At 37.7% G+C, this 12599-nt stretch overlaps 1 protein-coding gene across 4 annotated transcripts in view; it reads right to left on the minus strand.

Moving 5' to 3' along the window:
• The window catches only part of LOC118155721 (nuclear factor 1 B-type), a 69645-nt gene extending 58115 nt beyond the window's left edge, over window positions 1-11530 (minus strand). For 2 of the 4 annotated variants that reach the window (XM_035309123.1, XM_035309122.1), the window contains exons 1-3: window positions 11459-11530; window positions 9255-9375; window positions 6720-6838 (exon numbers count right to left, since the gene is read on the minus strand). In XM_035309123.1, the coding sequence (XP_035165014.1) occupies window positions 6720-6838; window positions 9255-9304 (169 nt within the window). In that variant the 5' untranslated portion in view covers window positions 9305-9375; window positions 11459-11530. The remainder of the gene's footprint in view (window positions 1-6719; window positions 6839-9254; window positions 9376-11458) is intronic. The other 2 variants (XM_035309120.1, XM_035309119.1) reach the window with 1 other exon arrangement.
• Between the last annotated feature and the right edge of the window lie 1069 nt (window positions 11531-12599).

Raw genomic sequence — 12599 nt, forward strand, 5'->3', positions numbered from 1 at the left:
GGAAAGGAAAGGAAAGGAAAGGAAAGGAAAGGAAAGGAAAGGAAAGGAAAGGAAAGGAAAGGAAAGGAAAGGAAAGGAAAGGAAAGAGCACAAGCCACCAAAAAGCCAAGGTTATCTCTTACCATTCTCTACTCTTGAATCACATTAACAACTTCCTCATTTAGCTCCCTCACTTCAGTATTGAGAACATCCATCTTTGACAATTCATGAGAAGAAGACCCAAAAAGGAAAGAACCATCAGGGAGGATCCCAATGGGAAATGAGTGTCCAGTGGGTGGGGAGAAAGCAAAAGGGGACAAGAGTCTAGTGCAGAGATATTCAGCAAAGGGAGCTGGGACCTGAGAAGAGAAGGGCCCAACAGCTGTTGCCCAATAAACAGGTAAAGGTGGTCTAGCTGTTTCAGTTTTAATGGTATGCTTGCATCTTGACTCTTGAATGTTGGTGGAGATGGGTGAGGTGTGTGAGAGAGAACATGATGAAGAAACTGTAAAATTAAAATTCACTATTGACATTCTGTATTTCTAGATCCCTGACTTCTACAGAAATTCACATGAATCTCACTGCTTTAATGACAATAGTGTGCATTGATGACAATGCCTGTTATCTACTTACAACACACACAGAGTTGTAACACTACAATAACAAAACAGGTCTCAAGAACAACTGCTGAAAATGTTTGCAATTATGTCAATTAACTTTGTCAAGCTAGCTTTTAGATGGGAAGCCACAGGTGCACACAATGTGCTCAGTTCTTAAGGAACTAAAGAAAAAACTATCCTGTTTACTTATGAGTTAATAAATCATGAAGTTTACCATCGCTTCTTAGCCTATTTACTCTGACTTTTTTTTTGTTACATTTTTAGTAACTTCCTCCTCCACACAAGGAAGGGGATTTTTTGTTGTTAATGTTTGGTTAGTTGGTTGGTTTTGCTATACATAATTTTAACCTGCTAAGAATTTTAAAAAAGCTTTCATCAAACTCAATCACGCAGCAATTTCAATCTATTTCACAAGGTATTTGTACACTGTTGCAGGAAATCAGAATTTTGTTAAAGATACACATACAAAATTCAGTAACAATAACTTGGAAAAAAGAAGACTAGAGATTTACAGAACACTATTGTTTAGATCTAGATATATTTCCAATCAGTAGAAATAAGCTAAGGCATGAGCCAAACATTTTTGACACTAATAAGACATGAATTTAGAAAATAATAATAATAAAAAAAAAAAGGTACATGAGAAAAGAAATGCCTTGCACAACAGTAGGCACAGAAATTGAACTCCTAAATGCATTGTTTGGTTTCTATTTTTGAGTAATGCACTGTCTTCACTTTCTTATGGTTTGACATTTTTGGAGGATGATTAGTTTCTTCCAAAGCTAATAGCATACGAAATGTTTGGGATAAATCTTTGCAGTTATAATTCCGCCTGCTTGCTCTGAGGGAAGATCTCACATGTTTCAAAAAAATCATGCAAAATAATTATATTTAAACTACTTTAATGTACAAAAAAATGGCACAAACTACAAAATATTCCCACAGTGATTAAATGTATATAAATTCAAAACCAACAGATCATAAATTCATAAAAATTTGTTTAAATCAGGTTTTGAAACTGTAATATGTATTTTTGTGGTTACATACATACTTTAAAATATTTTAAAATATTCTTAAACTTTTGCATGTCATTTTAGTAAAACTCCAAGACAGTATAATGACTTCATAAGCTTTTGTTTTCTTCCATTAGTAGCTATAATCTTGCTTTAATAACTACAAATTATAATTTATTTTTAAAACTGATTTTGCTTAAGTTTTTTATGTTTTTATTTGAGAATAATAAAAAATGGGTTAGGCTCAAAGGGCCTAATAAGGCTGATGGCCAGTCACTTGTGGGGTTGGTTCCCTATGGCTCCATTTTAGGGCCAGTTCTCTGTAATATTTTCATAAATGATATGGCTATAGGAACTTGAAGTATACTGAGTAAGTTTGCATGTGACTCAAAATGGAGATGAGCTGTGAACTACCTCGGCAGTAGAGAGGCCTAGCAGAGAGATCTTGACAAATTGGACAGCTGGACTATCACCAACGTTATGAACTTTACTAAGAGCAAGTGCCAGATTCTGCACCTGGGAAGGGGAAACCTGGCTACTTGGGCAGACTAGGGGACAAGAATCTGGAGAGTAGCACCACAGAAAGGGATATGGGGGTTTTGGTCTACAACAAGTTGAACATGAGCCAGCAGTGTGCCCTGGCAGCCAGGAGGGCCAACCATACCCTGGGGTGCAACAGGCATGGCACTGTGAGCCAGTCAAGGGAAGGGACTGTCCTGCTTTGCTCTGTGCTGGTGCAGCCTCTCAAGTACTGTGTGCAGTTTGGGCCACAGGAATATAAGAAAGGCATAAAACTATTAGATAGGGTCCAAAAGAGAGCTACAAAGATAGTGAAGGGTCTGGAAGGCAAGACATGTAAGGAGTGCCTGAAGTCCCTTGGTTTGTTCAGCCCAGAGCAGAGCAGGCTGAGGGGAGGCCTCATGGCAGCCTGCAGCTCCCTCACGAGGGGAGCGGAGGGGCAGGTGCTGAGCTCTGCTCTCTGGGGACAGCGACAGGACCCGAGAGAACAGCATGGAGCTGGGACAGGGGAGGGTCAGGCTGGGGGTTAGGGAAAGGTTCTCCACCCAGAGGGTGGTCGGGCACTGGGACAGGCTCCCCAGGGCAGTGGGCACTGCACGAGCCTGCCAAAGTTCAAGAAGTGCTTGGACAATGCGCACAGACAACATGCTCTGATTTTGGGGTGGTCCTGTGTGGAAGCAGGAGCTGGACTCAATGACCCTGGAGGGTCCCTTCCAACTCACAATATTCTATGATTCCATTATAACGGCATACATAGCAATAATAGAGCTTGGGGAAATTAAGCTCATAATCCTTTACAGATTGTCTTTGACCAACCTTACACCATCTCTAGTTTCTTTCTTTCTTTTCTTTTTTTTTTTTTTTTTCAGATATGCTTATTAATTTCTGCTCAGAATTGAATTTTCAAACAGCCAACTGTCCCAAAATTTTCTGAGAAATACAACATCTGGAAAACTTATCAGAACACCTATGGAAGTAGTATGCCAGGAAGAAGACTGTTAAGAGCAAAAGGACGAAGTCTGAAGTTTTACAACTGATAGTAGACTGTGGTCTGAGGAAGATTTTGTTTGGTTAGATTTCTTTTTCTTAGTTTCACAAATTCCACATCCTGGCCCAACCATAAATACTTGGTGGTCATGTGTCTAATTATGAGGATGCAATGAGAATCACTCTTAAGGTCACCTCTCCTGATGTTTACTTACCTACTGAACTGCATTATAGTTATTTTTCACAGCAGTAAAAGTTTGATCTATCCTTTTCCACACCACTGCAAATTTTCATCTGCCACATTTTTAATCTCATTATATTTCTATAGTATCCATTAAGCTTTGTGCCCTTCTTTCTGGCTACCAAAGTGTTATATGACTCTTAGATACCAAATGAAGCTCATAATTCAACTGCTCTATGCCAGCCTGGTTCACGTACTACTCCCTTACTGACACTATGTCCTGTTCAAAACTATCACTGTAATGTCATTTCTGCTATTTTACAAATGTAGCTAAATAAATATATGTATAGCTTTCATTATAGATGAATCTTTCAAATATATTTAATTTCTATTTCTATGAAAATACATTATACTTAAGTATGCAAAGAAAAAATGAGATTTATTTCAAGTCAGAAGTTAGATGTTTTTTTTCCATCACATTCAAAACACAGACAATGAAACTGAAATCAGTAATGTTATTCCTTAATATCAGGGAATGTAGTCATAGAGTAATGGCTTTAAACAAAAACAAAAACAAAACAAAAACAACAACAACAAACAAACAAACAAACAAACAACAACAACAAAAAAAAAACATGGCAGGGGTGTGGAATTATATAATCTTTAAGATTCCTTCCTACCAAAGTATTCTATGATTAATACTAATTCTATTTCTGATTTTATTTCTCCTAGAAAAGTTAACATTGCATTACAGTGAAACAGAAGCTATTGACCTAAAACCACAATACCTCTGCTATTATCATTTGTGGTTTCTATGGCTTGATTCCAATTTCTAACGTTGATGACTTTTGTAGGATGCCTGGAAAAACAGTATCTATTGAGACTATATCCCCAACTGACACGGGTTGATCACAGTTATAGTTCCAAATGTCTTCCTTTTTTCATTTATGCCTAGCTTCAAATGAAATGGAGATCTCCCTCCTTCCTTGGGAGACAAGGAGGAAGTACCAGTGAGTTCTCTGGCCTAGAAAACTCCTCCAAGATTTTATTTCGGCTAACATGCATAGGAAAACAGTATGTAAGTTTTCACAAATGTCATACCCTGATAAGACCTCTGAGCCTGAAAGGAGCTTTACACAGATATGTGCTATCATCAGAACAGTATCTGACAAACCTGACAAACTGGAAATAGAAGAAATATACCAGGAGCTGCTCCATGCCTGCTACACATGAGACCAATTTCCAAGGGTAGGCATTGTGGACTATTTTACAATATTTCCTTAAGCAGTAGGATAACCTCAGAAACTGTCTGGAGCTAAACATAAAACAAAAATGCTTATGTTTCCTTCAGTATGATCGTTTTCAGACTGGGCAGTGACATACCTGTGCCTTCACAGGAATGGAGGACACTCATATTGCCTCAAAGACAACCTCACTACCAGGGATCTGATAAAGTTCCACTATGCCCAGCAGTGCTACAGAAGCGGACACTCAGTAAGGAATGTAAATTTGAGTGAGCAAAAATAATACACACTGCCTGAAGTGCTCCTTTCCCACTTGTCTTGCCTTTGTAAACATAGAGTCAAAGGTTGTTTCAGTCCAGAAATCTAGCTACCCACTGTCACAACAATTAAGTAAAGGTTCATTATAAATACACCTAAGCAAACTGAACAATAACATTGCTGAAAAATGCAAAATGAAGCAAGCAGGTAAAAGTGAACAAATTCAGCATTCACAGAGCAAAGTTCTGTGCAAGCAAAATGATCTTAGAGATAGAAAACAGTCGAGATAGCTGGAAGAGGAACCATAGATACTATCTGTGAAATGCTCCCTCATCTGTCCATGCACCACTGCACTTCTTGGAAACCCCTACAGCTCATGCAGAAGCACAAAGGGGTACTGCTTCACAGGTGGGATATGCGGAGAATACTTCAGGGAAGAACCTTGGCCTCTTTTCCCCAGACAGCACAAAAATTTTTAAAAGACACAAAAATTATTTTGAGGTGTAACCCCATCTTTTATGAAAAAAAAAAAAAAAAAAAAAAAAAAAAAAACATGATAAAAGCGTAACAGGGAACAGGTAACAGGGAAGGAGAAGAATATCTTTCACAAGGAGAAAACATTCTAGCTGACAAAACTGCTGTTTTGCTGTTCTTAAGTTTAGCTATACCCAGCCATAGGCAAGATTGTTTTTTCAAAATTCAACAGTGAATGCTGCAAACAGCTAAAAGCAAGAAAGAACCTCCAAAAGGAAAATAAAAAGTATATATATATATTTAAAAAAAAAGGATAAAAAAGACAAGCAAACTGTGTGAGAATAACAGCCTAGTGATGAGAACACAGGTCAGAGTAGGAAGAAGAATATTAAAAGTGGACTAACTGTAACCAAAATGTGAAAATAAAAAGCAACTAAATCAAATACTGAGCACATGCTACCTTGCATGCATAGATGAAAGAGAAATCTTAGCAATAACCTAATAATAAAACAAAACAAACAACAACTAGCCCCAAACCGTAATCAATACAAAAATGAGGGAAGCCCAGATGGTTGATCTGCACCAAAGAACTGAGACTAGCAGTGAGCATGATGAAAATGAGGGCAAACAACAGAAGATCGGCAAAGGAAGCAGCTGCATGTCTTCTCTATTTCACTTTTACATACTGTGATGTGAATTTTCACAGATTGTCCAAAGAGCTACAGCATCTCAACCACAGGATACATTAACCAATACAGTGTTCAGATACTTGTGTTTAAATAAGTTTTCACATCACAAAGGTGATGGAAAAGACACTGACATCAAGGTTTATAAAGCACCAAGCTTTATAAGGGAGTGCTATGACAGTTCACTTTACTGTTTTGACAGTCATCGTTTTCATCTCTGAACAAACATCTCTGTTCCTCACTTCTGATAACCCAAAACACAGCACAGGATTTATCAACACCCGTTAGCATATGGATATAGTCCCCTGGAGCTATTCTGGGGCTTCTTGGGGGCCGATTGTACCTATCCTGAGTCAAAGAGTATAGATAAAACATACATACGGAAGTCTGCGTCATGGTAAAACAAATACCGAATAAACTAGCACTGTCTCAAACAATGTATGGAGATGTTTTGTTCTTCACTGAAATTGTTTTAATCAAAATCCCGTTGGGATGATTACAGCTTACACAGCATCAAGTACCTCACTTATAACACATCTTCACAAACAATAGATAAGGCAACCACCAGATGGAAAAATTATGTGTTTGTTTATACCATATTTAACTACATTTACAAAACCAGCAAATACACATATTTCACAGAAAAATAATAGTACTTCTAAAAACCCATTACTTTATTGCAGTAAGAGTAAGGTGGGTGCAGAGACTTATTGTATATTTGAATATACTTGGAGGTAAAACAGTCCCATACTACTCACCTTGATCTCTTTCATGCCATGTCCGACTCCCCGCAGCTGGTGAATTTGGAGAAGGATAAAAGTCTCCTGTTGGGCTTGGCTCCATATTTTCATCTATGGATATAGTTTTGGGCCTTTTGCTGTTAAGTAATGTAAGATTTGGTCGTGAGAACGATATGCAGCTAGTAGTGTTATATAAGCTATTTAGATTTTAACAACAACAAATCAATAAAAAAAAAAAAGGATTTTAGATCTTTTGCTAACTGCCATAGAACATGTTATGTAATAATGTGTAATTCAGGTATGTGCTTGATTTCTTCACATGACAATACCTCAGAGATGGCATGATTATGTAACATATAAAAGACATAATTGTTCTCATTCTACCAGCATTCATCTGAAAAAACAAAACAAAACAAAACAAACAAATAAACAAACAAAAAAGAAAACAGTTCCTGTAACCTACTAATAAAAGGTTGTATCATGAAAATGTTAAATCTCTACAGAAACCATGGAAGCAAAGTCCTGGAAAAGATTAACTAACAAAGTCAAGGTAAAACAGAAACTTTTCTGAGTGTGCTAGTAAGGGAAAAAAATGTAGTTCACTGTATTATACCAAGTCAAAATCCTAAGCTTTTCAAAGAAGTATAATTGAAACAAAGACTTTTCATTTTAGATGAATTTAATTGAAAACAAAAGGCTCGTATTTCATGTCACTATATAAAAAGAGGCAGCACTTCCATAAAGTGAAGGGAATTCAAGTTTCTTCGTAACAATATGTACTGATATTTCTGTGCAGACTGTCAAAGAAAACCAGAATGAAAGTTTTAATGGCCTTCTTCTTCTTCTCCTTCTCCTTCTATTTTATCATCATCATCATCATTATACACCGTGAGAATTATCTTTTTTTTTTTTTTTAATTTACTAGGTGAAAATACAATGACAACCTGAAGACACAATGGAATTAAATGTCAGAATATGAGCTCAATAACTCATAAGTGATAGGCATTGGTGGAACAGCACCTCAGACTTGTGACAGTCCTTCTGTCCTATCCCACTGCACAGACAGTTCCAGAGTCCTTGGAGTACAGAAACCTAGGAGATGACCTAGTATGACCTAACCTTACTGTGGCTAGCAGGTTGAGGGAGGTGATTCTCCCCCTCTGCTCTGCTCTTGTGAGACCCCACCTGGAACACTGCATTCAGCTCTGGGGCTGCCAGCACAAGAAGGATATGGAAATATTAGAGCAAGTCCAGAGGGGGCCATGAAGATGATAGCTGGAGCACCTCTCCTACAAAGACAGGCTGAGGGAGTTGGGGTTGATCAACCTTGAGAAGAGAGGGCTCTGGGGATACATTATAGCCACCTGCCAGTACCTAAAGATGTCTACAGGAGAGCTGGGAAGGGACTTTGTCAGGGAGTGTAGTGATGTGACAAGTAATGGCTTTAACCTAAAAAGAAAAAAAAAGAAAAAAAGTGTAGATTTAGAGTAGTTATAGGAAGAAATTATTCTCAGAGGGTGGTGAGGCACTGGCACAAGTTGTCCAGAGAATCTGTGGATGCCCCATCCCTGGAGGTGTTCAAGGCCAGGCTGGATGGGGCTTTGAGCAACCTAGTGTGGTGAAAGTTGTCCCTGCCCATGGCAGGAGGGCTGGAACTGGATAGTCTTTAAAGTCCCTTCCAATGCAAGCCATTCCACAGTTCTGTGATTCTGTGAGCAATCCTGAAGTACTTGATGTCATAGTACACCAAACAGCTTCAGACAAACAGGGAGCCCCAGGGGGTGGACAGTAAATTATCTGGGAGTCAAGAAGAGGGCAGAGCAGTTTCTTCACCTCTGTGGATCTGCCAGCTGTTCCTGAGGTAGGGAACTAGGTCCTTCTCATTGTCAGGAGAAGGAAGTGTGCTGAAGCAAGGAAGAAGTGGGTCCCTCAGAAAAACACTGAGATCGCTAAGAAAAATCAGAATGCCTGTGACAATCTCACATGCTCGTCTTCATCACCAGTGTGCTGGGAAACACACCTTGTGAGGCTGGAAACACAATTTCATGAGCTGAGCTGATACTTAAGGACACAGACACCTTGTATTTGACTCCCTTTGCTTTATGTACCTACCCTAATGCTTTTTTCACTAAAAACAGTATTTGTCCCACCTCAGCTTTCAGGACAAAAGTACAAGCCTTCAAAGGTGGCCTTTGTGCCTGGAACCACCTGGTGGCATCAAGCACTTCTGGCCAGAGCCAGGTTGCGCAACCTGTCTGCAGCTCGGCAACAGTGCCAGGGTATGTTGCTCTTCTCTTGGCAGATGATTTAGTGAGCAGTTCTGCCCCTGGCACAAGCTGCTGTCATCTTTAATATCAACAGCAATGATATGTAATAAATGCCACTTCAGATTACTATTTTTAACATATATATCTCTACATGACTTATGTTAACCTGCATAAGTAGCCTTCCTCACAAAATCAGAGGAAACTCAAAAAATATTGGTTGTTGTCAGTATTTGTGAAATGCTTGTCCCACTCAGTTTCACAGTAGTACTTATTTCAAGTTTTTTACCTGCTTGGTGGAGAGGATAAGGACCTCTGTAGATTTACACCCGAATTCATATCATGGTAATATGGCTGGCTCGGAAGTTCTCCAATTGGGAAGTTCACTCCAGTTCCCTGGGTTATAGGTGCTGAAAAACATATCATTATAAAGAGTCAGAGATTATCTTCTATCTTTTTAGCCATCTTTTCATTTTTAACACCAGGAAAAACATCAAGATGTTGCTACATGTTTCTAATTTTCTGCCTGTTGCAGAAACCAAGTACAGACAAGTTTTATCAATGCTTATATATTTAAAAGTGAATTACCTTCCCCAGTCCCTAGAAATCCCTAAGAAGTTATGCATATATAATGCATGTGTTGTATGTGATTGTTTTATAGCAGACAACCTGGAGTTATCAATATGAAGATAACATAAAATATGGCACAAAGTTAAACCTGAAGATGGACTTTTACAGTGAGTGAGGAAGGGCTTATACAGATTGCTAACAGTCTTTGTTAAATAAATGAAATAACTGGAAAGAACAAACCTGGGGACACACATTGTACCATGTCCCTTTTTCTTTTACCCAGGGCCTTAGATACTGCTCTGCATATATACACCTACACACAAACACACATTTACTCAGTTCTCTGTATAGAGCCTGTGAACCATACATTTTAGCATTTCAAGAATAAATTATATGTTACATATTGTGGTATACTTACCTTTGTTCATTGTCTGTGCATTGTGCATTTTAACTACCTTTGGCACTTAAAAGAATAATTGCATGTTGTGTAATATATCTGAAGGTTTGTATTTTTCCTGACAGTTAAAGTACAACACTGTTGCGGCTTGAGGTTAAACAAATGCATGGTAAGAAATCCCACAGAAACCACATGCTTTAAAACTTATTATTAGAAGTATATCATGTATAACAGCTGTAGAAGGTATGATTTCATAAGGTAACTGTAATATTGATTTTTTTTTTTTAATCTGAATGGCCCCATACTTTAAAATATATTTAACTATTTGACAACTACAAGCAGAGCTGTATTTCACATATCCTCAGTGTCCTGAAAAAGAAAAACCGTATCTTCAACAAACCTATTAGGGGGGAGAGCAGAAAATAATGAAAGAGATAAAGGGAAGAAAGAGGACAGGAAGAGAAAGGGAAGGGGAGGGAATGGGAGGAAAGGGAAAAGAAAAAAAAGGAGAGGGAAGGGGAGGGAAGGGAAGGGAAGGCTGTTACCACTGCAGCATGACAGTGCTCAGTATTTTCCTGAAGGATTGAACTTGATTTTAATTGCTGAATGCTAATTTCTGACCGTGGCAAATAAAATTGCTCTCACATCTTAAATTCAATTAATCCATCAAGCATCATGTCCTGGCATGAACTAGCTTCTGTATAATGTTTGGACAGAGAATTTTGGAGACTTCTGTTTTTGTTCTCTCCTCATCAGAAAAGAGAATTTCCTGGACCATTCAGTTGTTATAATGTTGGTGTTATCACTGCAGGCACTTCCAACTATAACTTTCAAGTATTTTTGTTCACTTCTTAAATAAGTCTTAACATAAATACCTTAACAGTGAGGAAATAAGTGTTCAGGAAACAATGTTAAATGAAGTTCTGCATTGTGTTTATGCCATGCTATTACAGCATATTCTTTTTTTTTTTTTTTTTTGTTATTGAATATTTGTGTGTATAACTTTTCTGATGCCAAAACAAACCAATGTAATCAGAAATTCAGTTACAACCACTACCACATGTAAAAGAAATACAATACATTGTTAATCATCATTTCTGTCCTCACTATGATTGTCTTCCAAGAGCTGCAAATTCAAAAACAACCTAAAAGAATGGTTTATCAGAGTCCAAGGATGTGCTGGGCAACCTTAAAAAGCTGGAATCTAACAAATAAAATTCTTCATTACCTATCATAGTTTTAGTGACATATTAATCCATTAATGTGCAGGAGGACACCTAAAAAATTGGTTCAATCCTTACATAATAAAGAAACACAAGAAGACTTTTGTGTGTTTAATTATAAATGCGTGCAAGATGCACTGTAATGCTGTGGTCAAAATTATCAAAATCCTGAGTGGTTGTAGGCCTATACATCTTATCTTGGGGAAAAGGAAAAAAAGAAGAAAAGTGAAGCAAAGAAATACTGAGATCAAGAAAGAATTATTTGCTTGATTTGGAAATGATTAAAAGCAAATGTGAACTTACTTCTGGACACCCTCACAAGTTCTGACACGTTGAACACTCCAGATTTTACAAAACTGTCCTCAAGGTACACTGAAAAAGATCACAATTTGTAGAGTAAGAATATTAATGAATATCTATAGATACATTTACACACAAGCTAATAACAGTATCGGCAGAGTCCTAAAACTATAATATGCAGACAAAAGTACACTGAAATCAGGATCAAATGAGCTGAAAATCAAGCAGAGGTGCTAAAGTTCTGAGGAGTTGTGGTAAAGCAATCTTTTAATGCACACATGAAAACTAACAAACAGCACACTGTGTTCCCAGTTAACCATCCATAAACTGCGTAAAAAATTGTTTCTTTTATTAGTATCTCCATTTTTAAGTCAGCATTGAACTAAGAACTGTAGTGGCTGGAAAATGCAACAGTCGTGTCCTGGCATACATTTCTGTTAACACATCTTGTCTCTGTTTATAGTGACTTTACGCTACCACCTTAGTTACAAAATCATCAGCTCTGAGGCAGATGAGGATTTTACTACTGTTTCCAATAGAAAACAGAACTGGACAAAACAGACTGTCAGTTGAGCAGGGTGCTGAATTATACCTACATACAAATCTACATATAAGAAACCATGCTTTATTGTTTTGGCCTCTGTTTACTCATTCCAGGATAATTGTGTATGATATACTTTCCTTGCCTTCAACTTTGAGCACATTTTGGAGCACTGCAGTGAAAGAACTACTAATAGCCAATAAGTATCCCAGTAGTGTAACTACTTATTAAAAGGGAGCTTAGAAGCCCAGGTTTCTGTGGAAATCTCATACTGATAACTACTGCGTAAACTCACTTAACTGAATGTGAGATTACATGACATCATAGCCTTTACAGACAGGAATGCCTCTCATTTGCCAACAGAATTATTTGGATCCATACTTACACATTGCTGCTCTAACAGAATTGCTGAGAATTTGATTTCTTGAGAGAAGGTGCACCAAGCATTGCTTGTTGTGCTTTCTCTATCCTCTTTTCTGAATTAACACAGCTTTTAATATTGGAAACACACTGCTGATTTTCAGTTCCAAATGTTTGAATGATTAAAAGCACCCTAAATGCCATAAGCAACAAAACTAACAAACAAACACACACACACAAATA

Source organism: Oxyura jamaicensis, chromosome Z (genome assembly GCF_011077185.1).
Source record: "Oxyura jamaicensis isolate SHBP4307 breed ruddy duck chromosome Z, BPBGC_Ojam_1.0, whole genome shotgun sequence".
In the NCBI taxonomy this organism is placed as follows: domain Eukaryota; kingdom Metazoa; phylum Chordata; class Aves; order Anseriformes; family Anatidae; genus Oxyura; species Oxyura jamaicensis.